Here is a 26,786-nt window from a genome sequence, read left to right on the forward strand (position 1 = left end):
CTTTTTGGAGCAGGGACTAAGTATAAGACAAAAGATGGATACAGGCAGGTGGGGGCGATTCAAGGCAGTATCTGCCATCATCCTTATCCTCCTTGACCTGCCAGCTGCCTTCAATGCTCTTGACCAGTGGTTCTCAACCTGTGCCACAGTGGGGGTCAGGGTCCGGAGTCAGGGCTGCCACCTGGCCCCACACAGCAGGGTATGGGTCAGGGCTGTTGCACAGCTGGATGGAGGGTTAAGGCTGCCACACGGCCGGGTCTAGGCTGATGGCCAGCCCCGCACAACAGGATCTGGGGTCAGGGCTGCCCCATGCTGGGGTCTGGGCTGCCTCATGGTCCCACACAGCAGGGTCCAGGGTCAGGGCTGCCCTGGCACTTGGCCCCACTCTGTGGAGCTGTCTCTGGCCAGGGGGTGCTAGGCATAAGGGTCTGCAGGGGTTGGGCACTATGGTTCTCAATCTGCGGCCTAGGTAACACATTAAGGACTGGGTATGCGATCCACAATGATAAATAGGTTGAGAACTACTGCACTTGACTATGCTCTTCTAGATATCTCATCCTACCTTGGCTTCAGTGACTGCTCTCATTCTGATCACTCCTTCAACAGATCTTCCTTATCCCCCTCCAACTTTCTGATGGTTCCCCAGGACTCCTGTCTCTTCTTCCTCTACACTGTGTCTCTGGATAATCTCACTTCAACTATCATATCTGGGGAGACAACTCACAGATTATCCACACCTCTACTCCAACCTGTCTCCTTCTGCCCACACTAAAATCTGACCTCTCTGATCTCTAGCCATCATCTTCAACTCAACATGCCAAAAACAGAATTCCTAACATTCCACTGCCAGCCTACCTCAATCACCGTGGAGAATACCATCATCCTATCCCTCAGGCCTGTAAACTGGATGTCATCTTTGACTCGGTCCTCTCTCTAGGTCCTCACATCCAGGCTGTCTCTAAATCTCACCAATTCCTTCCGCATAGTGTGTCTAAGACACAGCCTTACCTAATCCATCCACACAGCTAAAACTCACATCCAGGCTCCCAATATCTCAATTACTGTCCTCTGACCTTGATAAATGCAATCTTGCCTCACAAATCTGTTCAAAATGTTGCTGAAAAGACCTAGCTGATTGCTTTTTACCATTACCCCTCTCTGGATACTACCACTGGCTCTCCTTTCTCCAGTGTATCATTCATACACCTAATTGTCTTCACTTTCACAGCCTATCACTACCTACCTGTCATTTCATATGCTATAAAGATATCAACTCTGCTCTGATCAGCCAATGATACCAGCCTGAATAACCCATTAGTTAAACTTTCCCCTTTGTGCTTTCCCCAATGCTGCCTCATCTGAGAGAGGAGCTCCCTATAAATATCCACAAAGCTATTTCATTGTCCTCCTTCAAACTTCTACTAGTATGCCTACAAATAAATAAATAGGCAAATGGTGAGCTGTGATCCCTGCCTATCATGCTGACCAACATGGGCTCAATGTTTTCTTGTCCATCCCAGCTGTCTGTGTCCACCTATTTTCTCATCTTTTACTTAGATTGCAAGCTCTTTGGGGCAGGAATTGTTTCTTTGTTCACTGCACATACAGCACCTAGCCCAGAAGCGTCCTGGTCCATGACTAGACTTCTTGGGGTATGTCTACATTGCAACTAACTTGACTCAGGCTGGTGGGGCTCAGACTGCAGGGCTGTAAAACTGCCATGTAGGCATTTAGGAATGAGTGGGGAGGGTCCCAGAGCCTGGGCTCCAGCCCCAGCATCTACATAGCAGTTTTACAGCCCTGCAGTCTGACCCCACAAGCCAAAGTCAGCTGACACAGGCCAGCTGCGAGTGTTTAGTTGCAGCAAAGACATACCCTTTGGCACTACCCCTCAAAAGGAAATAACTACAGCAGAACCCATTTATCCAATCTAATTGGGACCGGGGCCAGATCAGAATCAAAAATCCAGATAAACTGGAGAATGGGAACGTGTGATGCTGCAGCGCCCTCTAGCAGCCACAGGAGAGATCACCCACTCTGGCTCTGGAGTCCTGGTTGTTTGGTTAGTGCGGAGAGCCAGAATATGGAGGATCACATAAATGGGGTTTTACTGTATTCTGCTCTTGCCACCTCACTTGAACAAATCTTGCCTATTTGCTCTCCTTCACAGCCAGGAACCAAATATGTCTACTGACCTCACTGCTGAAGAGCGGTTTGCTCTCAGTGAAGTGACCAAAACAACTTAGATATTAGCAAAACAGCAGTTAGACATTCAGTTGTATGCACCACAAATATATGGATCTTTCTAACATGCTATGTTTTAGCTTGAGCTTTATAAGATGGTTTTAGTTAGATTGTATGATATAGGAATCGGTTTCTCTACCTATTGTATTGATCCTTTCCAAACTCATCTATCAAATTTGTATATATTATAAGATGGCTGTAGATCTATTCAATTTTTATTAAACTTTTGTCTAATTGTTTCTGAATACATTTAGACTTTCTGTAACAGCAGCTTTTAACCATGCATATGGACATCTAGCCCTATTTGGAGTGGTTTCATGATGGAAATAAACTGACACTGATTTTATACCACTGACACTATAGACAAGGTAATGTTGTACAAGCCCGTTTTACTATTACATTGAGATAAACATGCATGCTCTTTCATATGTAATGATCATCATTAGCTTGTTTTATCCACTTATCAAAATACTGTTGCCTGTGCATTGTAGTCGTTTCAGTTCTGTATTCTAAACTAGTTTATTAAAAGCTCTTTCGTGGTTTTAATAAGGATAGTACTACAGTTCATTCTGTACTAGCACATAAGGCAAACTGAAATGGCATGGCTTTAGAAAATTTGTAGAACTAATCTAACAGTTGTTTCTGAGTTGGGTAGGCACAGAATAATCCAGTTGGGGTAGTCAGAAGTGGCCAAAAAATGGAGTCTTAATACATACAGAAGCATCACTGTTGGGATGTTTGTAAAATTTACCTAAAAGTTGAAGTAAAATACAAGCACTATGGAAAACATTTCCCTACACACATCAAAAGTGGAATGAAAAAATCCACATTGATGCAACGTGCTGGACTGCGTGAACAAAGCACTCCTTGGCTTCTGAGCTAAAGCCATTTTATCATGCTTGAATGATTACTCAAATTAGCAGCTGCAATAATCAGTTCCCAGTATATGTGGAGGTATTAGGCAGTAGGCCAAATTCTGGCCCATTACACCTGTACAATCCACGCAGAACAATACTTAGCCCTCTATGTATTCCATACATCTCCCTGCCCCTCCCAAAACGGTGTAGTTTAGATGCTACACTTTTACTAGTTTATGGAGGATAGTCTCAGTTGCTATATGACAGCTAGGAAGGTGGAGTGGGGAGTGAGATGTATTTAAAAGAGTGACTAAGATCACCTAGTGGGAGGAGAGCTGTTTTTACAAACCAAAATAAATTAAGCCTCACCTGCTTGACAGTTTCAGTCGTTCTAGAGTGAGGCCCTGATACGGTTATTCTTTAAACACTAAGTTAAGTGGTTTTTATAAAATCAAAATGCCATTTGGCTGTGTAGGTTACCTACAAACATTTAGGAATGTGGCACTTTCAGAGAAGTATATATGACCCTTTTTGAAAAGAATTGTGCTAACCGAAATCAGGCTAACACAAATATTGTTTAGTTAATGCATTTTGAGCAATGATCATTTAAGTTATAGTTCCAATTGAATCCCTTCCCCAGGTTTCAACAGTGGAATCTTGAAACAAAAATAGTACCCTATCCTCTTCCACATGGACAGGCAACATGAAATTGTTACACACTATTAAGAGCTCATTAGATTACATTTTCTAATGTGTGTTTTAGGTACATTGTATCTGACACCAGTTTTACCAGTAGAGAATTTTGTATAGATTGTTTATCAAAATACATGCCTAAATCGAACATGATCATTAATATCAGAGATTAGTAGCACTTTAAGTACCTAAAGAACTATAATGAGTGCTCTTATCTAAAGAGGTAGAGAGGAGGTACATATGAAAGACTTAAACAGGTTTTATTCAACTGTTTAAAGGAAAATGATATAAAATGCCAGGAAATGCACTGACTGTCTTAAAATTTGCTAAATTCAACCATTTGGGTATGTTTATAAATTCACACAGTAATTGTTATGAGAACACACCTCACTCCTTAACTTGGGCTGTAATGAATGCCACATTTTCAGAACTGTACAGAACACACTTCTGTAGCCGACTTGTAACTAGCATCAATTACTTGCTTATGGTGTTATACATACACTTGTAATAAGATCATAGCCAAGAGGTACATTATTTCTGTTCTTCTATACATTAATCCAATATCTCCTGTGCAGTCGATCATTAACTATGTGGTTAATTTAAACAGGTTTGTAGTCCAGCTTAGACTCCAGCTTCTTAGAATCAGCTACTTTTCTAACAGCTTTCATGAAGTCTTCCTGAACTACGAAGTCATGATCAGCACGAATTGCAAACATACCTGTGAAGAACAATTTGAGAAACTGCTAGATATTTACAGAATTAGTGATACTAGCAGCTATAATATAGATCTGAGACATTCCATTAAGTCTATCATTTTGTAATTAAAACATTGAAAGGATCAAAGTTAAAAGTTACATACTCCATATGGTGACAGCTTTTAGAGTGGTAGCGGTGTTAGTCTATATCAGCAAAAACAACGAGTCGTCCTTGTGGCACCTTAGCCACAAGGGCATAAGCTTTCATGGGCTAAAACCCACTTCATTGGGTTTTAGCCCACGAAAGCTTATTCCCAAATAAATTTATTAGTCTCTAAGGTGCCACAAGGACTCCTTGTTGTTTATACTCCATAGGGAGATTCAGTGAGTAACTTTAATCAGTTTTCTATTCTTTTCATGCTCCACAGACATGTTTGGAAGCAGAGTAATTATTCTGGAATAAAGTCACTTTTATTCAGGCAAGGAGCATCCACACAGGGCTGTTGTATCAGCTTATTACCTATAGAGATATAATTATTCCATTACAGCTATACAAGTTATCTTCCCAGTGTAGACAAGCCCTGAGTGGACAATATTTTCTCAAGTAGAGTAATGCAGGAATATATAAAAGAGAGAAATCCCAAAGACTCATTTTCTGTACTACTTATATAATGGTATAAGCCATAAAGAAATATTTTAAAAAAGCAAATTTGTATCCAAGTTGGGTAGACATGTTTCACCCAGTTTCAGGGAACTTCATTTTACTATTTCTCCCCACACTTATGGTGTACGGGCATATATACAGATCCTTTCCAGTGTGCATTTGACCACAATGCCAGTGTTTCAAGAGATTCATTTTTATAGCGCTTTGAAACTTACCAGTGAAACTCACTATTAGGTTAACCTAAGTTTCCAGCCACTGATGTAAAAAACGTAAATGCTAGCTGACCCTCAAGAATGGGTACCTCATTCTAGGGTATTTAAAACAATGAAATGTTTATGAACCTCATGTTCATCTATTATACTAAGAACAGATCAGAGAAACCAGTAGTGAGTATTTAATGTTTATAGCAAGATTCAGCACATCAAAATTAAGAACTGAGCAAACGAATACAAGTGAGTGAGGAGCCTCTTACCTGCTTCAGTACAGACATTTCTCAAATCCGCTCCATTAAAGCCATCTGAAAGCTTCACAATTGCTTCATAATCTAGTAACAAAACAAGAATGCCAATTAACTAGAAGTACAAAGTAGTTTGTACCATTGCAGTGCAGCATCAGCTATAAAAAAACCCTGACTATTCTACTTTCATTCTCAGTGCAAGTGAAAACGTTAGCTACCTTGATGATTGTATTTACCAGCTGTTATTCCCCCATTAACATATAAATCTAGATAAAATAAACCCAGATTATATTTAAAAATTACTAATTTGAAAATACATACACCAGAATTAAATAAAAAAAGATGTTAAATCAATGTTATAGTTGAGATTTAGATGCATCTGAATAAAAACAATTTCAACATTTATTATTCCCACAATAACCATAACTTGGCCCCCTAGCACAATGGGCTTTAAAAAAAAAGTGTTAAAAGCACTATTATTACACATCCACAAAGTGTGTAGCTGGGTTACAGTTTCTAGAGTATAAGTTCACAAGTTCTGTGCATTTCAGATTTCCAGCAAATTTTTGACCGCATATTTAATTTTGAGTTGGGGGTACAAAATACTGTTTGTCTGAATTAGCAAATCCATTTTTTCCATAACTTTTAAATTCAAATATCTTAAAACACAAATCTGATTTTTACCAAAAACTTTTCAAAATAGTTTCCCTTTTCATTATGGCCACCACAAGACACACTAGCTGAAAGGTTATTTTTATTTTATGTTAAGAATCTGAAAACTTAGAACTAATATGGCCACCTGAGCCGTAGCTATCATTACTGTAATTAAGTGGCATTCTAGTGTAACAAATCTACAGACATCTGTAAGATCACAAAAATGGAAACAGTTTGCAGATTACTTATCTTCAAGCCAAGGCTTACTTACAGCCAAGGCTTGAGAAGTCTGACACCTACTGACCAGACAATGAAACAAAAAACAGGCGTCCCTCACAGTGAGTTCAAGAACTAGACAGAACTGCTGAAGAGCTTAGTACTGCTCAGGCTCCTATCTGGTTTCTTGAAAAGGGTATGCTGGGGTTCCTTTCAGGGTGCTATCTGGATTCAACTTCACAGTTCTCTTTTGTATCAGTTTTAGGTAGTAGGTGTCAAACTGAGCTTCTCTCTCTTCTTCCTGTGAGGGGGGAGACTCTTCCTCTTCCCATCTCACATCTCTTGGAAACAACAGGCAGGGAAAACGCCCTCCATCAGCAGTGAAGAGGTGTGCTATTCTCAGTCTCTCTTTTCCTGTTTTCATTTCCTCTTCTCTACCCCACCCCCAAGTTCCTGATAACTCCAGTGTCTCAGCTGCTTCTCACAGATTTCCTCAAGGCAATCTCAGGGGGAAGCCAACAAGATTCTGGTCCCCCTGCAGTAATGTAACTGACCAGAATCTTGTCAGTTTCATTGTACAGCTGCCTCTCCCCCCCATGTCCCAGATGAAATTTGCCCTACTCCTTAATGGCAAGTGCATTCTTTTCCAAACCACAGTTACAGCACAACCTAACAGCAATATTACTGCAATTAAAAAGAAGATTTCCATGTAAAACCAACTTTTCAGTTGCTCATAACTTTCAAAGTTTTCCTTTTGGACAGAAGTACCCTTGTTTGTTCTCAGATCCATATATGGTTCTAAGATTTAATTTTTTTTGACAAATGGGAATGTTTGCTTACAGCAAGGTGTTCCATTATACAATGGAAAGAGTCCAACCTGATGTAAATCAGACAGTTTCTCTGATTTGTAGCCAAATTTAGGAGGGTTACTATATCCCTAACCCTCAGATTTTTACAAAGTGAGGTTCAGCAATGGTTCAATATGGATCTATTTAAAAAATACTGAGGAACATTTTTGGGAAGGTGGGTGTTAATGGTAACCAGTAACCAATTCACCTTCCCCTCACTTTTACACTTGGGAGAAATATTTAAGCAGCTCACGTACTTACCTATTTCACCATGTTTAGTGATAGGACCTGCATGAATCTTCAATATATCTAATCTGGCTTGTTCATTTGGTAAATCAATATCTAAAAAGAGAGGGTTGGTTTTTTAATTAAAATGGGTGAACAAGGGTAATGTACAGAATTATACACACACTTAAGAATGAAGATGTCAACTCACGGATTTTTCTATCCAGTCTTCCAGGACGCAGCAATGCAGGATCTAAAGTGTCTGGTCTATTTGTAGCCATGATCATTTTAACTCTGTGCAGAGTGTCAAATCCATCCATTTGATTCAATAACTAGAGGAAATGGATATTTTTTTTTAAAACAAGGAATTTTTTTTTAACTTAACGTGTTCATAAATCTAATAGCTCACACCATCTTCCACACAATTCATTTTCACTAGTGATCATTACAGAAAAAGGATTGGTGGAAACAATAGTCCTAAAGCAATGCTACCCGATTCTTAACTGTAATGATCCAAGAATACCACAGCTCCCCATATATTCCATAAAGTTTAAAAAAAAAAAAAAAAGACAAAAAGTCAGAACAAAACAGCTCAAAGATGGAAGATTGCAACATTCTAGTCACCTTGCATTCTCTCTTTTTCCCTCCAAATACTAAAAACCAGCGATTGGCAGTTATACTTTCAATATATTGCACTAAGGATGATTCACACAAACTGTGTTTGCAGAACAGCCCCTAGAATATTCAATCACCCCTGAAGACATTTCATTAGATATATCCAGTTCTGCTATGGAAAACTCAAACCTCTATCCTTTGTGATTATTTTATACTACAAGTGAGGTAGATATATTTGCTTAATATGCATTCTTTTTAGGCTGGGAAAACTGATAAACCAGACCAGTGGGATCACACACACCGATCAGACCTAGAATTCTTACAGAGAATTGTGTTGCTGATTGAGGGTTTTTTTAAAAAATTCTCTTTAACATGACTGACTGTTCCGTTTCCAATTACCTTAGTTCACCATTGTATTTAATATCCCAAATTGATGAGAATGTGTTTTTAACTTTAGATGTTAGATATCTTTTGAACAGAAAGCCTCTAACCTGCAGAGAGGTTCTGCAGGGAGGTTTTTCCCTTGAAAGAGTTGATGCCCTCCAACATCTAAACAAGGTGCGTTAAGTGTTGGTGTAGTCAGTTCTTGTGGACGAAGCGCAGAAGCCTGAGCTCAAGTCTTGGCAGATAAAGGCTCTCAAATCACTTTTGAAGTTAATTACATACAAATACGTGGCCTATGCATTTTGGATCTCAAACAGTTTTAACTGCTTTTTTTTAAGTGAAGTATCTCAGTTCACTTTTAACACAACACTAGTGCAGCAACAGTTCTAACAATCTGAATATATGGATTTGCACATCTATTTTTCGCTTTACTATAAAAGATTACGTATTAGCCATTTACCTCCATTAGGGTTCTCTGAATTTCTCTATCAGCTGAAGTTCCCTCAGAGAAACGACGGCCACCTATAATATATATTAAATTTGAAAGTTACCTGTACGTTTTTTTTAAGAATCAAAATGGTTTCTGAGCTAAATAAATGTTAAAGTACTAAAAATCAAATTACGTATTAGGTAAAGTTAAATGCATGTTTAGGAGTCTATCTTGATCCAGGCCAAATGCAACATCTGATTTTAAGTTCGCTGTAATGGGCTCCAGAAGCAAGCTGAAAGGAGAGGTATCCTCTACCCTGTTCATTCCGCACAAAAAGGTTCCCTGACAATCAACTTTGTATTAATTCTTTTTAAGAAAAGAGAGACTATTACTTCAGAGCTGGCTTAAATAATCACAAGAGACTTTAGCCATCGTACAGTCCATTAGCCTTACCAATAGCATCTATTTCATCCATGAAAATGATACATGGCTGATGATCTCTGGCATAGTTGAACATTTCTCTGATCAACCGAGCGCTTTCACCAATGTACTTGTCTACAATAGAACTAGACACGACCTGTTGAAAATGAACGGGTAACATGAGCAAACAGACTGAAATACAACCAGAGGGACTGTCACTATTTGAAAAGAATGCTGTTATTTTACCTTTAAGAAATTGCAGTCCAGTTGGCTTGCAACAGCTCTGGCTAGTAGTGTTTTCCCAGTACCTGGACACACAGAGACTGAAGTTGTTCAACTTGTAGACCAATCGCTAAAGTTACAGACTGAAATATATTTCAAGGGTACAGAAGTATAACAGAATACAGCAACAGGTTTCCAAGGGGGCAGCTCAGCACTAATTATATTGTAAGGCAGAGGCCCCCAAACTGTGGGACAGAGAAACGTTTGGGGGTGCGCAGCTGGAGCCCAGGCCAGCCCCCCAGGGAGGGAGCGCCACCCAGCTCTGTCCCTGTTCCCCAGCTGCTGGCCCCACCCCCAGCTGTGGCCGCCTTGTCCCTGTCCGCATCCCCCACTCTCAGAGTTGCACCCCCGCCCCCGGCCCCAGGGGGGGCACGGACGTGGTAAGGGGGGGATGCAAGGTAAAAAGTTTTGAGACCACTGTTGTAAGGAGAACTGAAATTCAGATGCCTAGATGATAGGTTTGTGGACACGAAGTCTCATTCTGCCTTAATTATGGACAGAACTCAAAACTGGAAATGAAAGGCATCTACAGACGTGTACTCACCTGGTGGGCCATACAGCAAGCAGCCTTTTGGAGGTATAATTCCCACACGCTGAAATAATTCTGGATTTGTAAGTGGTAACTCTATTACCTGAGAAAAGAGGCAGGTAAGTAGTGTTTTGTTTTAAAGAGATCCTTGACTATATTACTCTATGCTTAGATGCTATGGTATATACATTTATGGTACAATATATAGGTATGGATTTCCCCATAACTTCTTCATTCTTTTCACTACTAATCCCAGCAAGCACAATCTCTTTATACAGGATCAGAAAGAGTTAGCTATAGAAATGCTGTCAGGGAAATTTTCTTCACCTGTTTTATGGATTAAATCTGAGGATCTGCACAACTCTGCTCTTATTCCAATCTCTCCAACATCTCGTCTAAACCTTCTTGTAACTTGCTCCTTTGGACAACGTTCCGCCCCCAGTCATACGTGAATGACTATCCAGAGTAACCCATTTCAATAGTTACTCCAGTGCAAAGACTAGAATTTGGCCCTTTGTTGTTCTCTTCCACTGTGCTTTGCACTTTTACTTCATGACACCCCCTCAACTTGGAAGCATCCTTCAAACCCATCTATTTTTAGTATAGCCTCCCAATGTTAATCTCATTTGCATCTCCACACCCTCTTGTACCCGAATTGTTGACATGCACATTATATTCCTCCGAGCCAGATTACCTGCAATCTGGTATAGGCCCCTGTTCTTTCAGAGCCTATGTTGCGCACTATGTACATTTATGGAGATCAAAAAGTATTTTTAAATAGTGTCCCTAAAAGCTCTCCTTCCTACATGAAGTTAATAAGGTGCAAATAATGCTATTCTTTAATACCCGGTCTCATGATTGTTTAAGATTAAAAAACATGATATAACATGGTTATCTACGTGCTTATGACACAGAAAGGAAAACCCTCCCCTATCAGTATAAAACCCTTTCCTGAACATCTTTAAATAGCATGTGTTAGACTTTTTAGACCTTTCAATCCACCCGCACAACATGAAGTACAATTTGTCCTCAGAGTAGATACAGAAATACATACTGAATAGAGGTAATTAAACATTCAGTACCTCTCTTAGCTCCCTGATTTGTTCCGATAACCCTCCAATCTCAGAATAAGAAACATTCCCAGGATCTTCATGAGACATATTGTAAACTAATGGATCCACTTCCCTTGGCAAGTACCTGTAGCATTTGAGTATTAATAAAACAGATGTTATCTTTTCATTCTGCACACACTGTATACTCATCAGTCATATAATAAATCTTAGTGCTGGCTGGCAAACGCTTGTTTCCCCTGTGAAAAATTGACAAAAAAAATTTCCCTCAAAATTTTGTAATAAACATTTTTTCATCTTTGCAGTAAAACTTTTCAAAGATGAAACATATTTGGGTGAGGTAGGGATTCCCCAACATGCCCCCAACTGACAAAAAACAGACCTTTCCCACAGAAGTTTGTTTTGATTAAAAAGTAATTTCAAACAAAAAACATTTTGATCCGCTCTAATAAAGCTGTAAGACCACCCTGAAAGTATTTGCCCATATAATGTATATATGTATTTAGAAGAATTTGTAAAGCACTACAAGATTTATTATTCATACCTAATATCTGCAACATATTTAGACCAACTCTATCCTTCACATAAAGGGAAAAAAATTTTTTTGGTGGCAAAAGCTTACCTCATAATAGTTAGTGTGGTCATGTCCAGAGCAACTCTTGTCCCAGGCTTCAGCTTACTTTTGTCAAGCTAGTTTCACAAGAGATTTTTCTATTAGAAATTGACTCAAAACAGCAAAGTGATGGAATTCTATATTTCTACAGTAATTGTTCTTGTTTGGTATGACAGAAAAAGTGTTTAGTCTGAACAAGGATTCAGATGGTTACCTTCCCCTTCTTTCTCAGACACAAGTGAAGAGAGCTGATCAAGGGGAATCTAGTGGTTTCCACTACCGCTGCAATTCGGGCAGGCAGTTTTGCTGACCACGTCTTCCTACAACAGGGGTGGGCAAACTTTTTGGCCCAAGGGCCACATCAGAGAATATAAAATTGTATGGCAGGCCATGAATGCTCACAAAATTGGGGTTGGTCTATGGGAGGGGGTGAGGGCTCTGGGGCGGGGCTGGGAATGAGGAGTTTGGGGTGTAGGAGGGTGCTCTGGGCTGGGACCGAGGGGTTTGGAGGGTGGGAGGGGGATCATAGCTGGGGCAGCGGGATCATGGCTGGGGCAGGGGGAAGAGGCTCAGGGATGCAGGCTCTGAGCAGCGCTTACCTCAAGCGGCTCCCAGAAGCAGTGGGCATGTCCCTTCTCCGGCTCCTACACAGAGGCGCAGACAGGCAGTTCTGCATGCTGCCCCATCCGCAGGCAATGCCTCTGCAGCTCCCATTAGAGCGCAGAGGAGCTGGAGCAGGGCCATGCCGCAGCTTCTGGGAGCTACGTAGTGCGGCCCCTGACCCAGTGCCCTGGCCAAAGCGGGACTGAGCCGTGTGGTGCTGCCTGCGACCCAGCACCCTGGCTGGAGCGCCGAAGTGGCCCCCGAACCAGCGCCCCGGTCAGAGTGCCGGTGCGGGGCCGAGCCGCGTGGTGCGGCCCCAACGCCATGCTCCAGTGGGAGCTTGTGGGCCATAATTTGCCCACCCCGTCCTTCACTCTGCTTCCTGTTGCTAGACCATTCCTGACCTATGATGGTCCTTTACCTCTCACACAAGATCAACTTGCAACGTAATTACAAATTTTACAAAAAAGAACAAATTAAAGCATTATATCCTGCCTTAATCAGAACCCTGCCACTGCCCATACCAGGCAGACCCACTCGCACCAAGTGAATTAGCATTCATCTGCACCTGTACCTTACCCAAGGAAATTATTTCCCTTAATATTTCATCATTTTGGGAACAGTGATTGGTAAATATATGTTGATTGTTTGGCATCATGCTTAGCCTCTGGGCATTTTACAAGAAGTTTTTTTATTCAAGAGTTACAACTTTTATTATCCAGACAACAGCTAGCAAATAACCCCTCCATGCCCAAATATAAGGTATATTTATTGTCATAGGCCCTTAGAAAATGAATTGTTCATCCTGCTGCACTATTTACAAGAAGCGGGCCTGTGCTGTATCGAACTGTATAGGGAATGATAGTTAAAAACTATGCAGTTACTTTAGTGTTTTGATTTTTTTTTTTTTTAAATTGCAGTGATCCAAACAGGCCATTCCCAGATGTATTTTTGTACAAATCTAGCCGCAGTGTTTGTCAAGATATATGAAAAACAATCACGAACACTTGTGTCTACCTACACAGATGTTAATAAATGTAGGTGATTGTAGTTTTGAAGTTTTCCAGAACTGAGAAGCCAAAGCATATCTACGCAGCAAAATTTACAGAGTTATGGGACTATGTCTATTGCACTGTTAACACTCTTGTGACACTTATACCACAACCCTGAGTTTTGCCAGGTAGATGGGCCCTTAGAGAAATTCCACAAGGATGATAGGCAGACTCTTTGATCTATTCTTTACTCTCTGTAATTAGGTGTTTTCCAGTAAGTGCTCCAATACCTCTTCGTTCCCCCAAACACCATTAGAAGCCCAGCACTCATATGCATCACATGACAAACAGCATGAGCATGTAGCAGAGATTAAAAAAAAAAATTGGTAAAGCAGCATTTGAATGTCAAGGTCTAGGCAGTCTTTTTAAACAAGTCTGTAAGTTGTAAATCTGTCTAGGTAAAAAGAATTTACATCATCCAAATGGATACTTCAATTTACTTTACCATTTACAGATTTGTTAATGTTTTTATTAAACCATAGTCTACAAGACTGTTCAGCTTAAACTTTGTACATGACAAGTTGAAGAACCCAGAGAATATATCGGTATTGTAGAACACTTGCAACTTTAATCAGTCTATCAAATAGTTTGTACTTAAAAAAAAAAGTTAATATCTATAATGAGCTTTGGTTTCTTTCCTTTCTAGTGGAGATCAACTCAGATACTAATATTAAAGTCACATTGTTTCCTTTACAGAAAAAGCGTCTTCCTTCTGGTTTAGATTTTTCTAAATATGGGAGAATATGTTCTGATGATATGTCAGAAGTCTCAATAATGGCTGCCTCCTTCCAAGAATATTAAAAACATTATATTAGACAGCATATTTTATATATTCAGAAGTTATTGGCAGACTTGATTAAAAAAGTCCAAAGTGTAATATTGTTTATACCTTCTTGAAAACCTGACTTTTCACCTCTACCAATTTTGTCATTCTCTATTTAGAAGATACATTTGAAACTAGAAATTTAAGGGTATTTCTCTTCACTTGCTGTTTTCTACATAAATAAAGTATGTACCAACATCACCAAGTAGGGGGGAGGGACAGCTCAGTAGTTTGAGCATTGGTCTGCTAAACCCAGGGTTGTCAGTTCAATCCTTGAGGGGGCCATTTAGGGATCTGGGGCAAAAATTGGGGATTGGCCCTGATGATCTCCTGAGGTCCCTTCCAACCCTGATATTCTATGTACAGTTGTGCTAACTAGGGATTAATTTGTGCTCCTTCTGCTGATTCTACAATTGCAGAACATTTTCAGTGAACAGGCCCTACATAAAAAATGGCTTAAAAGACATCTTGGAAAGTAGATTTAAAACAAAAAACCCAACATAAAAAATGGATTACATTTTCAGTCCATGTGGCTAGGTAGTCGCAGCAACAGCACTGCTGTAAAAGAATCAACCCCCATGAGGGAAGTAGCTCCCAGCATTGGTGCACTGTCTACACACTGCCACTTTACAGCGCTGAAACTTGCAGCGCTCGGGAGGGGAGGGGGGGTGTTTTCACATCCCTGAGCAAGAAAGTTGCAGAGCTGTAAAGTGGCAGTATAAACAAGGCCTTACTGTTTTCTTTCCAATGCCAGCTGCCTAAAATGTTGTATCATTGGCTATGGCAACAGCACCATCCCTCATTCATTTTCATTTTGATAGAAGTAGATGAGGTAGCAGGAAAAAGGTGGAGAATGACACTAGAGAAAGACAACCATTTCCTGCAATAACCCTCTGAAATCAGCACCTCACACTTTTATACAAAAATCCCAAGAGTAACTTGAAGTTTATTCCTGCTGGCAAGGCTGGTAGAGGGATTATTTTGAGTGAAATATACTGAGATCTCATGAGCAATGAACCACCTTATAAAATCTAGGCAGACAGACACCAGACCCTTGGACAGAAAGCACAAAGATTCTGCAAGGTCATTTAGAGAGAAAGCTAGTCATGTCCTGTAGTAGAGTTGTAGCTGCTTTTTGATGGTCACAAAAAGTAGTCAGTGGGGTGGATTGTAAGGATATCAAGGGGAAAAACAGTTTCATGAAGTTAGGCCTAATGCACCAGACTATGAATTCAGTTTTCAACTAGGATGGAGATGGGAAAGTCACAAAGGAAGCCAAAGGGAGGTTGTGCAGACCCTGTGGTCAACAATGGAGGTGAAACCTTTCCAAACACTCCAAGTTTCTAAGACCTTAGAAAGGTCTGGAATACTGTGGACAATTCTGCTCATCCACATTCAAGAAAGATGAATTCAAACTGGAACAAGTACAGAGAAGTCCTACTAGGAGGATAAGGGGATTGGAGAGTCTGTCTTACGGGAGGAGACTAAAAGAGTTTGGCTAGTAGAGCTTCGCAAAACAAAGGCTGAGATGGACAAGGATTGCTCTTTCTAAACACAGCAAGTGGGTAAACACCAGGGAGGGAGAAGAGCTATTTAAGATAAAGGACAACTTTGGCAGAAGAACAAATGGGGATAAACTGGCCATGAATAGATTTAATATAGAAATTAGAAGGTTTCTAAACATTTAAGGAATGAGGTTCTGGAATAGACTTAATAGCTTATACTTAACTTTATAAGAAGGATCAAGCTGAAAAACTAAAAAAACCCCAAAAAACACGTAACATCTTCGTTTTATTATTCCCAAGAATCCATTCCAGCATTCCTCGCATATCACTACCTCTCACCAGGGTGCAGAGAGCACCATATCTATATGTTGTTAGCCAAGCGCAGCTTAAAAAGTGAAGTACGAACTTGCTAACTTTAAAAGTGAAACAAGAAAAATGACTATAATACTTAATATTAGACAAGCTATTTAAAAATATCCAAGCAAAGCAGAGTTACCTGACGACGACAGCCAACCACATATCTTGGTCCATTTGTAGCTTTCACAATGACTAGAGAGAGAAAATGACAGAGAAAATAAGATCATACTCTTTTTAACCCCCCTAATTGCTAGTGCGAAATAAGTAGCAATTATACAGTATTTTCAGAGAGAAGTCTAATTAGTAATGCTCTATTTCATTCTTTTAAGAAAAATCATAATTTAATTGGCTTATTTTAAAAACCAGAGGTTTCAAAAAAGTAAAAAAAAAATCACCTAGGGAACTTACATTTCTCTTCTGTTAACTGTTTAAGAACCTCACCAACAATCTATGAAAAAAATGGAAACAAGTATTAGCTACATCTATGCATAAAAGTGGCATTCTCCACTTTTATGCATCAGATGAAGTGAGCTGTAGCTCACGAAAGCTTATGCTCAAATAAATTGGTTAGTCTCTAAGGTGCCACAAGTCCTCCTTTTCTTTTTGCCAATACAGACTAACACAACTGCTACTCTGAAAGTTACATCTATGAAATTGTATTAGTATATAGAATAGTTAACATAAATTCACAGCTCCATCCCTGCTCCTTTTCCTGCTCCATAGGAGAAGCTTACTATCCTATTTCTTTCTCATTGCCCCATACACCAGGAACTGTTAAAAGTACACCTACTCTGTGTACTTACCACCTGTAAAGACCACCCCATGGCACACATTTGCTCTGATGGTATCATATCCCATTTTAATTTTAAATCAATTTTAAATCCATCTGTGGTAATAACTTGCTAAGCACAGCTCATCTACCCCACGGTGCCACACACAGTTGTGACATTACGTATATTGCATACCTGTCCAACACTTTGCAAAGCCTTGAGGTCATTTTCAGATTTTTCATACTGCTTGGTAAGCTCTTTCAGTTGTTCCCTTACTAAAAAAGAAAAGAAAGGGATTTGCTACGCCTTTAATTCACTAGAAACCAAGTGCAAGGGCTGGCCACTTTGCAGAGCAGATATAACCGCATTTAACAGTTTCTGGGTAAAGTCAATACAGGAGAATCGGCAGTTAGCTATCCTTGCTAGTAGCAGTAACTATCCCAGAACAGATACCCAGCCATTAACTCTGGCTTGCAGACCAGGTATCCTGGGCTAAGCCCGGCACAAAACCTAGGAGAATGCTAATGGGAAAAGCAAGGGTCTTTAATCGCTTGTCAGTAGGCATATATCCCTGCCCCTGGGTGAACAGTGTTAGCTCCGCTGGGCCTACCCACTCCCTGCCTAATAACCAGTGGGGGGAGAGGGGGCTAGAACACTTGGACTGGACATGTCCCCCCAGGATGTGGGGGGGAATCAACCCTCCCCCGACTGGATCAGGGCCAGAGCCCCCAGCCCAGCCTCGCGGACACCCAGGTGCAGCAACCCAGGAGCCCCCGCACCGGGTAAAGAGCTTCCCCCTTGGGAACCGCTCCCCCCTCCAGAGGGCCCGGGCCGCTCCCCGCCCTTTCCCCTGGCCCGCTCCGCTTCCCTCCCACGGGGGCCCGGGCCGCTCCCCGTCCCTCGCGTCCCCAGGCCGCTCGGCCCCCGTGCGGCGGCCCCGGCCCCCGACCCAGCGCTGTGGCCGGGCGGCGGCTCCCGGCTCCGCCCTCCCGCGGCCCGGCGGCGCGCGGCGCTCACACTCCTTGAGGCGCCCATCGATCTCCTTGTGCTCCAGCAGCTTCTTGCGGTAATCCTGCAGCGCCTTGTCTCTCGGGTCCGCCATGATGAGCAGGCGCCGCTCATAGGGAATGCCGGGAAGGGCCATGGCCGCCGGGGGCAGGCCCGCGCGCCGCCACCTCCCCCCGCCCCGCGCCCGCCCGCCCGCCGCCCGGGCGGGCAGCGCCCCCTGCCGCCGCGGAGGGCAACGGCGCCCCCAGCGCTGCGCCGCGAGGCCCGCCGCCAGCCGCGCACACACCCCCCCCCCCAGGGTCCTAGCGCCGTCCGCGCCAAGTCAGGAAAGGGAGGCAAAGCGCAGGGCTTCTGCCGGGGGGAGTGCAGGGCTTGGGGGCGGGTGTGTGTGTTAGGGTGACCAGATGTCCCGATTTTATAGGGACAGTCCCGATATTTGGGGCTTTTTCTTATATAGGCTCCTATTACCCCCCACCCTCTGTCCCAATTTTTCACACTTGTTGTCTGGTCGTGTGTGTGTGTGTGTGTGTTAGGGTGACCAGATGTCCCGATTTTATAGGGACAGTCCCGATATTTGGGGCTTTTTCTTATATAGGCTCCTATTACCCCCCACCCTCTGTCCTGATTTTTCACACTTGTTGTCTGGTCACGTGTGTGTGTGTTAGGGTGACCAGATGTCCTGATTTTATAGGGACAGTCCTGATATTTGGGGCTTTTTCTTATATAGGCTCCTATTATCCCCCCACAGCCACCCTCTTTCCCGATTTTTCACACTTGGTATCTGGTCGTGTGTGTGTGTGTGTGTGTGTGTGTGTGCAAAAAAGCATTACCTTGCAACATTGTAAAAATGATTCAAAGTAAAAGTTGTACAAATATATCTATTTTTAAAAGAGCCACGCATCAGCAGTACTCACCCCAGGAGCTCCGATCCCGCCACCATCTATGCAAACTGCTAAGCTTTATGCACATGAGATGCTCGCAGGCATAAAGTTAAGCCTCGATCCTGCGAAGGTTTACACATGTGCCTAATTGTAGGAGGAACACTCTGCAAAGATCCTTTCTCAGCGTTTATCCTTCCATAGTTCCTATAGCAGGCTGGATCCTCCCTCCCACCTGTGATGGACATAACAATATCCTGGACAAACCTTGCTGAATTGAGTTTAATACCTTTGAGGTCCATTGTGTTAAAAATGCAATTGTTTATGTGTTATTGTGAGTTTGTATGTAGCTTCTCTAGGAGGAGTGGATATGCTGATGTAATTCCTCTGGTTCTCAGCCCTTTGACGCCACCCCCCAGAGAGGATGGCAAATACTAGTTCAGACAGAATTCTCCCGGGATCAGAAACAGAAAGGAGTTTTGGAGAAATAGCCTGGTTTTAAACTGGCTCTGGGTTTTTTGTTCTGATCCAGCAAACGGACGGGACCTCTGTTCCACAGAGGGCCCCAAATCCTTACGGAAGGGTTGGAAGGACTAACACAGACGAGGAGGAGACAATCTCTCCTTAGATTGTGTGTAGGTTCTTGTATGTTTTTAATATGTTTTTTCTGTAGTGCTTTTACCGTAAGTATAAAATAGGCTTGCTTATATAACCCAAGCTGCAGCGTGTTTCAGCAGTAGTAGTGGGAACTACAAGTTGTGGACTACAAACTGTGGCATGCTGGGAGAATGTCCTGGTTCCTGCCAGGACGCACCCTCTGCCCTCCCGGTAGGAAGATGACTGACGCTGGGAGCACCAGGCAAGCAAGCAAAGAGGAGGCTGCTGGATTGTCATCCTGTTCTATGTTTCTTTAAAGACTAAAACCTTGTTCCTGGTGGTTTATCTGAGTGGGTCTGGTCTGAGGTGAACTCACACTGACACACAACGCAGAGCACACAGAGGAGCCGCAGGGCCAGTTTCCCAAAGTGATGTAAAAAGCCCCAAAGCCGACTTACCCTAGCTTGGACAACCTCATACTGGGCCAGTGAACAGGGGCAGGGTTAGACTTAGAAAGAGTTGTGTGGTAACTTATAACTGTGGGCAGTTACATTATTAGTCTCTGAAGAGCAAGCAAGTCAGCCTGCTTCTGCAGATTATCTTTTGCCAGGAATAACACAATGAAGGCAGGGAACTGTTCAGTCTGGAAATACCCCAGGCAGGAAGGAGAGAGACATGGTGTCCTTCCAAGAGAGGTGATGACTGAGGGCTGGAAGCCTGAGCGTGGGTGCCTTTGCCAGACCAGTAAGGGTTAAATATAGGTGCAGCTACCCTGAACTGTGACAACACCACCAAACCCTGTGGATCCCCTAGGATCTACAGACATGGGCCATCTGGTTGGAGGCTCCTCTCCTGGCCAGTGGCTACAGTCCTTTCCCTGCTTCCTGGCACTGAAGGCCATGATTCCCACTGGCCACAGCTGCTTCAGAAGCCATTAAAATGGCAGCGGGAGCGCTGTGGACATGGTCTTAAAGTCACAAGTAACTTCCACTGCATTTGGTGGTAGGGCCATCCAGTTGTCATGCCATCCCACTGTGTTGATGCCAACCTAACGGAGCATCTTCCCATTGGAGGTGGACTGGGAGGACAATGCAAAATAGGAGGCTGATTTCCACCCCTTTTCCTCGTGGGATGGTGAAATCCAGGCATGGAGGGTCTGATTTGTGCACTGATCTTGCAAGCACAGTCTGGACCACAGAAACCAATTTATGCAAATAATATAACTTTCCAGAGTAGGGCCTGGGATGCCAGGGTCAAACCTCCAGCTGGAATTCCCAGAGACACAGGAAGACAATGAGGAGACTTCAAATACAAGAAATGTGAGCAGCAAAATGGTGAGAAAATAGACCTGTGGATCAAGCACCGGACTGTGAGTCAGAAGACCTGAGTTCTATGGCTACAGATTGTTTGTCTAACCCTTGGCAAGTTACATGGGCAAAAATGATCATACACGGGTTCCTAACTTTAGGCATCTAACTCCATATTTAGGCATTTAGACCCAGATACTCAAAGGTATATGGGCACTTCAGGCACCTGAATACCTCAGAGGATCTGGGCCCTCGGCCCCGATCTTCCACTGCTGTCCATGTGGCCAGACTGCTGCACTCACCACAGAGACCCAGTGAAGTCACTGGGGTTCTGTATGGGCACAGCAGTCCATCCACATGCTGTCAGTTACAGGAAAGCGGCCTTAAATAGAAGTGGTTTGATTTTCAGATGTGCAGCACTGCACTGGAGGATGTCAATGGGAGCTGTGAGGGATCAGATCACTTTTATCCGGGTGTCTAAACATCGAGCTAGGTGGCTAACTTTAGGTGCCCAGGGTTGAAAATGCAGGCCTTAATCTTCAGTGCCTTAACTTCCCTTTTCGTAATGCAAAGGCTATTTTTATTTCCCAATTTTACTGGGAAGTTGTGAGGTGCTTTGAGTCCTCAGATGGTGGATGTGGTAAAGTACATAGTATAGTTTTATAAAATAACGAACAATTAAATGAATAATCAAGTGACTCAGATGTTGTAATTGCATAGTGAAGAGTCAATTGCTGCTAAACCAACAAAGACATTCTTTAACTACAGTGCACTCAGGTAGCATCAGAGTTCCACTAAGGTTTCAGTTGCAACAGCTGAGTGACCTTTGCTGAGTGACCTGAGTGACCTCATTTTGTACATTATCACATTGAACCTGCTGCTCTCCAGAGAATGATTGAGGTCAGGGTTCTGCCTGTTGATGATGCGCACAGGGAGAAATCTAGGTCATTATAAAGAAAGAATGTATTGCTTTACTTAGTAGTTTATAGACAAACAGTAAACATTTTTGACTCTTATTGGACCAGTCCGCACGAAGACATGTAACAATTTTTGAAACTAGTTTCAAACAGTGAGGTGCCCACACTTGGGTTGTATCCATCCTCACCATGTTTACAATACAAACCATTGGTCCAATCCTGCAAATTCTTTATCCATGAGTTCAATAGGATGTGAGTAAACTTACACATATGTGTAAGTATTTGCAGGATCAGGGCCTAGGTTAAGCCATAATATAACCTTGCTGGGTAGAAATTGTCTTGAGCATGTTTTGTGAAGCATGGTTATTTTCAACAGCATGGTTGAAGTCTTTCAGTCATGGTCATAATGTATACAGGGCCCAGTCCTCAGAGATGCTTAGTGCCATCAGCTGAAGTCAGTCACATGGTTCTTGTGTGGTACGGTTGTACACTTGCATGGTTTTGCGTGTGACTGGGCTTTGTATAGTTCAGTGCATGGTGCCGCTGTACATTGGCATAATTTGTGTTCAGATGGAAGTTCAGTGCATAGTACTACTGTAGTCTGGCGTGTGGTGTGGCTGTTCTGTAGCAAAGTTGGATGTGTGGTTGAATCACTGGCACAAGATGATGACAGAAGTGGTCTACATGACATGGTTTGGTGTATGGCTACATGCTGGTACAGTTTGGAGCACTGGTGCACATCAGATTCCTGTGTTATCTGATGGATAGCACAGTAGTTAACAACAGTTTGGTGGATTGACATTGTCTGGTGCATGGCAGATTCCAGTGCCATTTAGTGCATTGGCATGGCTTGGTGTTGGTTTGGTTTTGGATGCCTGCCCATCCTAGCCACTGATGGACCTATCTTCCATGAACTTATCTAGTTCTTTTTTGAATGCTGTTATGGTCTTGACCTTCACAACATCCTCTGGCAAAAAGTTCCACAGGTTGGCTGTGTGTTGTGTGGAGAAACACTTCCTTTTGTATGTTTTAAACTTTTTGCCAATTAATTTCATTTGGTTACCCCTAGATCTTGTGTTATGAGGAGTAAAGAACACTTCCTTATTTACTTTCTCCACACTAGTCATGATTTTATAGACCTCTTTCATATCTCCCCTTAGTCGTCTCTTTTCCAAGCTGAAAAGTTCCAGTTTTATTAATCTCTCCTCATATGGAAGCTGTTCCATACCCCTAATAATTTTTGCTGCCCTTCTCTGTACCTTTTCTAATTCCAATATATCTTTTTTTAGATGGGGCGACCACATCTGCATGCAGCTTTCAAGATGTGGGTGTACCATGGATTTATATAGAGGCAATATGATATTTTCTATCTTATTATCTATCCCTTTCCTAATGATTCCAAACATTCTGTTCGCTTTTTTGACTGCCGCTGCACATTGAGTGAATGTTTCCTGAGAATTATCCACAATGACTCCAAGAACTCTTTCTTGAGAGGCAACAGCTAATGTAGACCCCATCATTTTATAGTTGGGATTATGTTTTCCAATGTGTATTACTTCGCAATTGTCAACATTGAATTTCATCTGCTACTTTGTTGCCCAGGCCCCAGTTTTGTGAGATCCCTTTGTAGCTCTTTGCAGCCTGCCTGGGACTTAACTATCTTGAGTAGTTTTGTATATCTGCAAATTTTGCCACCTCACTGTTTACCCCTTTTTCCAGATCATTTCTGAATATGTTGAATAGAACTGGTCCCAGTACAGACCTCTGGGGGGCACCACTATTTACCTCTCTCCACTCTGAGAACCCACCATTTATTCCTACCCTTCGTTTCCTATCTTTTAACCAGTTACTGATCCATGAGCGGAGCTTCCCTCTTCTCCCATGACAGCTTATGGTGTTGCCACGGCCTGGTGCATGGCACACTTTGGTGCATCAGCATGGCTCGGTGTTGCAACAGGTGGATGGCAGATGCCAGTGTAGCCTGGTGCACTGGCATGGCTGGGTGTTGCCATGGTTTGGTGCATGGCACTGGTGTTGCTACGGCAGAGGTTCTCAAACTGCGGGTCGGGACCCCTCAGGGGGTTGCAAGCTGTCAGCCTCCACCCCAAACCCTGCTTTGCCTCCAACAAATGAGCTGTAGCTCACGAAAGCTTATGCTCAAATAAATTGGTTAGTCTCTAAGGTGCCACAAGTACTCCTTTTCTTTTTGCGAATACAGACTAACACGGCTGTTACTCTGAAACCTGTCATATAAAAAAGTGTTTTTAATTTGGGGTGGGGGGTCGCATTCAGAGGGGCTTGCAATGTGAAAGGGGTCACCAGCAGGGCCGGCTTGGAACACTGGGGCCTGGAGCCGGCCCGAACCACTGTGCTAAGGCCTGATGCACTGGCAGATGCCAGTGTAGCCTGGTGCATTGGCATGTCTGTGTGTTGCCATGGCTGGGTGCATAGCACACTTTGTTGCACTGGCCCGGCTGGGATTTGCCATGGCTGGGGGGTGCATGGCACACTTTGGTGCACTGGCCCGGCTGGGTGTTGCCACGGCTGGGTGCATGGCACACTGGGTGCACTGGCCCAGCTGGGTGTTGCCACGGCTGGGTGCATGGCACACTGGGTGCACTCGCCCGGCTGGGTCTTGCCATGGCTGGGTGCATGGCACACTTTGGTGCACTGGCCCGGCCGGGTGTTGCCAGGGCCGGGTGCATGGCACACTGGGTGCCCTGGCCCGGCTGGGTGTTGCCAGGGTTGGGTGCATGGAACACTGGGTGCACTGGCCCGGCTGGGTGTTGCCAGGGTTGGGTGCATGGCACACTGGGTGCACTGGCCCGGCTGGGGGTTGCCAGAGCCGGGTGCATGGCACACTAGGTGCACTGGCCCGGCTGGGTGTTGCCAGGGCCGGGTGCCTGGCACGCTGGGTGCACTGGCCCGGTGGGGTGTTGCCAGGGCCGGGTGCATGGCACACTGGGTGCCCTGGCCCGGCTGGGGGTTGCCAGGGCCGGGTGCATGGCACACTGGGTGCACTGGCCTGGCTGGGTGTTGCCAGGGCCGGGTGCATGGCACACTGGGTGCCCTGGCCCGGCTGGGGGTTGCCAGGGCCGGGTGCATGGCATACTGGGTGCCCTGGCCCAGCTGGGGGTTGCCAGGGCTGGGTGCATGGCACACTGGGTGCCCTGGCCCGGCTGGGGGTTGCCAGGGCTGGGTGCATGGCACACTGGGTGCCCTGGCCCGGCTGGGGGTTGCCAGGGCTGGGTGCATGGCACACTGGGTGCGCTGGCCCGGCTGGGGGTTGCCAGGGCCGGGTGCATGGCACACTGGGTGCACTGGCCCGGCTGGGGGTTGCCAGGGCCGGGTGCATGGCACACTGGGTGCCCTGGCCCGGCTGGGGGTTGCCAGGGCCGGGTGCATGGCACACTGGGTGCCCTGGCCCGGCTGGGGGTTGCCAGGGCCGGGTGCATGGCACACTGGGTGCCCTGGCCCGGCTGGGGGTTGCCAGGGCCGGGTGCATGGCACACTGGGTGCCCTGGCCCGGCTGGGGGTTGCCAGGGCCGGGTGCATGGCACACTGGGTGCGCTGGCCCGGCTGGGTGTTGCCATGGCTGGGTGCATGGCACACTGGGTGCGCTGGCCCGGCTGGGGGTTGCCAGGGCCGGGTGCATGGCACACTGGGTGCGCTGGCCCGGCTGGGGGTTGCCAGGGCCGGGTGCATGGCACACTGGGTGCGCTGGCCCGGCTGGGGGTTGCCAGGGCCGGGTGCATGGCACACTGGGTGCGCTGGCCCGGCTGGGGGTTGCCAGGGCCGGGTGCATGGCACACTGGGTGCGCTGGCCCGGCTGGGGGTTGCCAGGGCCGGGTGCATGGCACACTGGGTGCGCTGGCCCGGCTGGGGGTTGCCAGGGCCGGGTGCACTGGCGGATCGGAGTACCGCCGGGTGCGCTGGCCTGGCTCGGCCCACGGGCTGTTCCCGGGCACGGCTGCGAGCGCTGGCACGACTCGGGGCGTGGCGGGTGCTGGGCGCGGAGCCCTGGGGACGCGTCACCGCTGCCCACCCGCACCCAGCTCCTCCAATGGGGCAGCGCCAGGTCAGGCCGGGGCCGGGCGCGGGGCGCGCCGCACGTCCGCCGCTGCCCGGCCGGGAAATCCCCGCCGCGCCTCGCGGGGCGGGGCCGCCGGCCGGGTCTAGGCCCGCGCGCGCCGGGCGGCCCCGCACAGACACGCGCCATGGGCCGCTGCCACCTGCGCCGGCTGCTGCTGCTGGGGCTGCTCGGGGCGGCCGCTGCCGGGCCGCCGCTGCCGGGCTCCGCGGAGCAGAGGTGCTTCTGCCGGGTGAGAGAGCCTCCGGCCCGGGCCGTGCGCCCCGCCGTGCCCGTCCGTCTGTCCTCTCCCTCCCGCTGCCCTTCCCCGCCGTGTCCGTCCGTCCTCCCCGCCTCCCTGCGGGGTCTGTCCGTCCGTCCTGTCCCCCCCTCTGCTCCTGCCCCCGGGATGTCTGTCCGTCCGTCCTCTCCCTCCCGCTGCCCCTCCCCGCGGTGTCCGTCTGTCCTCTCCCCCCATCTGCGCCTTCCCGCGGTGGGTGTGTGTGTGTCTGTCTGTCTGTCCTCTCCCCTGCTGTCTGCGCCTCCCCCAGGTGTCTGTCTGTCCGTCCGTCTGTCCGTCCATCCTCTCTCCCCATCTGGGCCTCCCCTTGGTGTCTGTCACAGCGTCCGTGTTCTATTCCCCGTCCCCACACCCATGTTATCTGCATGTTTCTCTCTCCTGTGGGCTCCCCACACCTGTCACACCCCCCCCCCCCCCCCACCTGTCTCCTCTCTGTATCTGGGGTGACCAGATGTCCCAATTTCATAGGGACAGTACTGATATTTGGGGCTTCGTTTTATATAGGCACCTGTTACCCCCTACCCCATACCGATTTTTCACACTTGCTATCTGGTTACTTTACCCGCCCTGTCTGAACACTCACTAATCTTCTCCTTAATCCAGGTTGTGAAGGGTGGGTCTCCAGACCTGTGTGAGGGTTAGGGCTGGCTTGGCAGTGCTGGAGTTTGAAGGTCTCTGCTAACTGTTCCAACAATTGACCAAG

General features: G+C 45.3%; 2 protein-coding genes across 4 annotated transcripts in view; one reads left to right on the plus strand and one right to left on the minus strand.

Moving 5' to 3' along the window:
• Window positions 1-2,613: 2,613 nt before the first annotated feature.
• Window positions 2,614-19,883, minus strand: PSMC6 (proteasome 26S subunit, ATPase 6). Of its 2 annotated transcripts, XM_043548749.1 has the most exons (15): window positions 19,879-19,883; window positions 18,024-18,123; window positions 17,202-17,281; window positions 16,645-16,684; window positions 16,376-16,428; window positions 11,906-11,973; window positions 11,296-11,410; window positions 10,229-10,316; window positions 9,649-9,710; window positions 9,436-9,559; window positions 9,013-9,074; window positions 7,765-7,885; window positions 7,590-7,670; window positions 5,626-5,697; window positions 2,614-4,512 (listed from the first exon to the last, which is right to left on the minus strand). In XM_043548749.1, exons 2-15 carry the CDS (start codon window positions 18,106-18,108, stop codon window positions 4,394-4,396), a joined length of 1,170 nt encoding a protein of 389 aa, XP_043404684.1. In that variant the 5' UTR covers window positions 18,109-18,123; window positions 19,879-19,883; the 3' UTR covers window positions 2,614-4,393. The 2 variants fall into 2 exon arrangements, with proteins under 2 accessions (XP_043404684.1, XP_037757223.1); XM_037901295.2 differs by lacking the exon at window positions 19,879-19,883 and having other exon boundaries at window positions 18,024-18,172.
• A 5,927-nt stretch (window positions 19,884-25,810) lies between these two features.
• ERO1A (endoplasmic reticulum oxidoreductase 1 alpha) overlaps window positions 25,811-26,786 on the plus strand; it is a 33,131-nt gene continuing 32,155 nt past the window's right edge. Inside the window, exon 1 of one of the 2 annotated variants that reach the window (XM_037901298.2) lies at window positions 25,811-26,035. In XM_037901298.2, the coding sequence (XP_037757226.1) occupies window positions 25,931-26,035 (105 nt within the window). In that variant the 5' untranslated portion in view covers window positions 25,811-25,930. The remainder of the gene's footprint in view (window positions 26,036-26,786) is intronic. The other variant, XM_037901296.2, reaches the window with a different exon arrangement.

This window comes from Chelonia mydas, chromosome 6 (genome assembly GCF_015237465.2).
Source record: "Chelonia mydas isolate rCheMyd1 chromosome 6, rCheMyd1.pri.v2, whole genome shotgun sequence".
NCBI lineage: Eukaryota > Metazoa > Chordata > Testudines > Cheloniidae > Chelonia > Chelonia mydas.

Coding starts and splice junctions, on each gene's coding strand:
- PSMC6 (XM_037901295.2), bottom strand. CDS start 18,150: ATGGCCCTTCCCGGCATTCCCTATGAGCGGCGCCTGCTCATCATGGCG. Junction 16,685..17,201: donor CTTTGCAAAGTGTTGGACAG/GTATGCAATATA, acceptor TTTTTTTCATAG/ATTGTTGGTGAGGTTCTTAA. Junction 4,513..5,625: donor AAATGTCTGTACTGAAGCAG/GTAAGAGGCTCC, acceptor TGTTCTTCACAG/GTATGTTTGCAATTCGTGCT.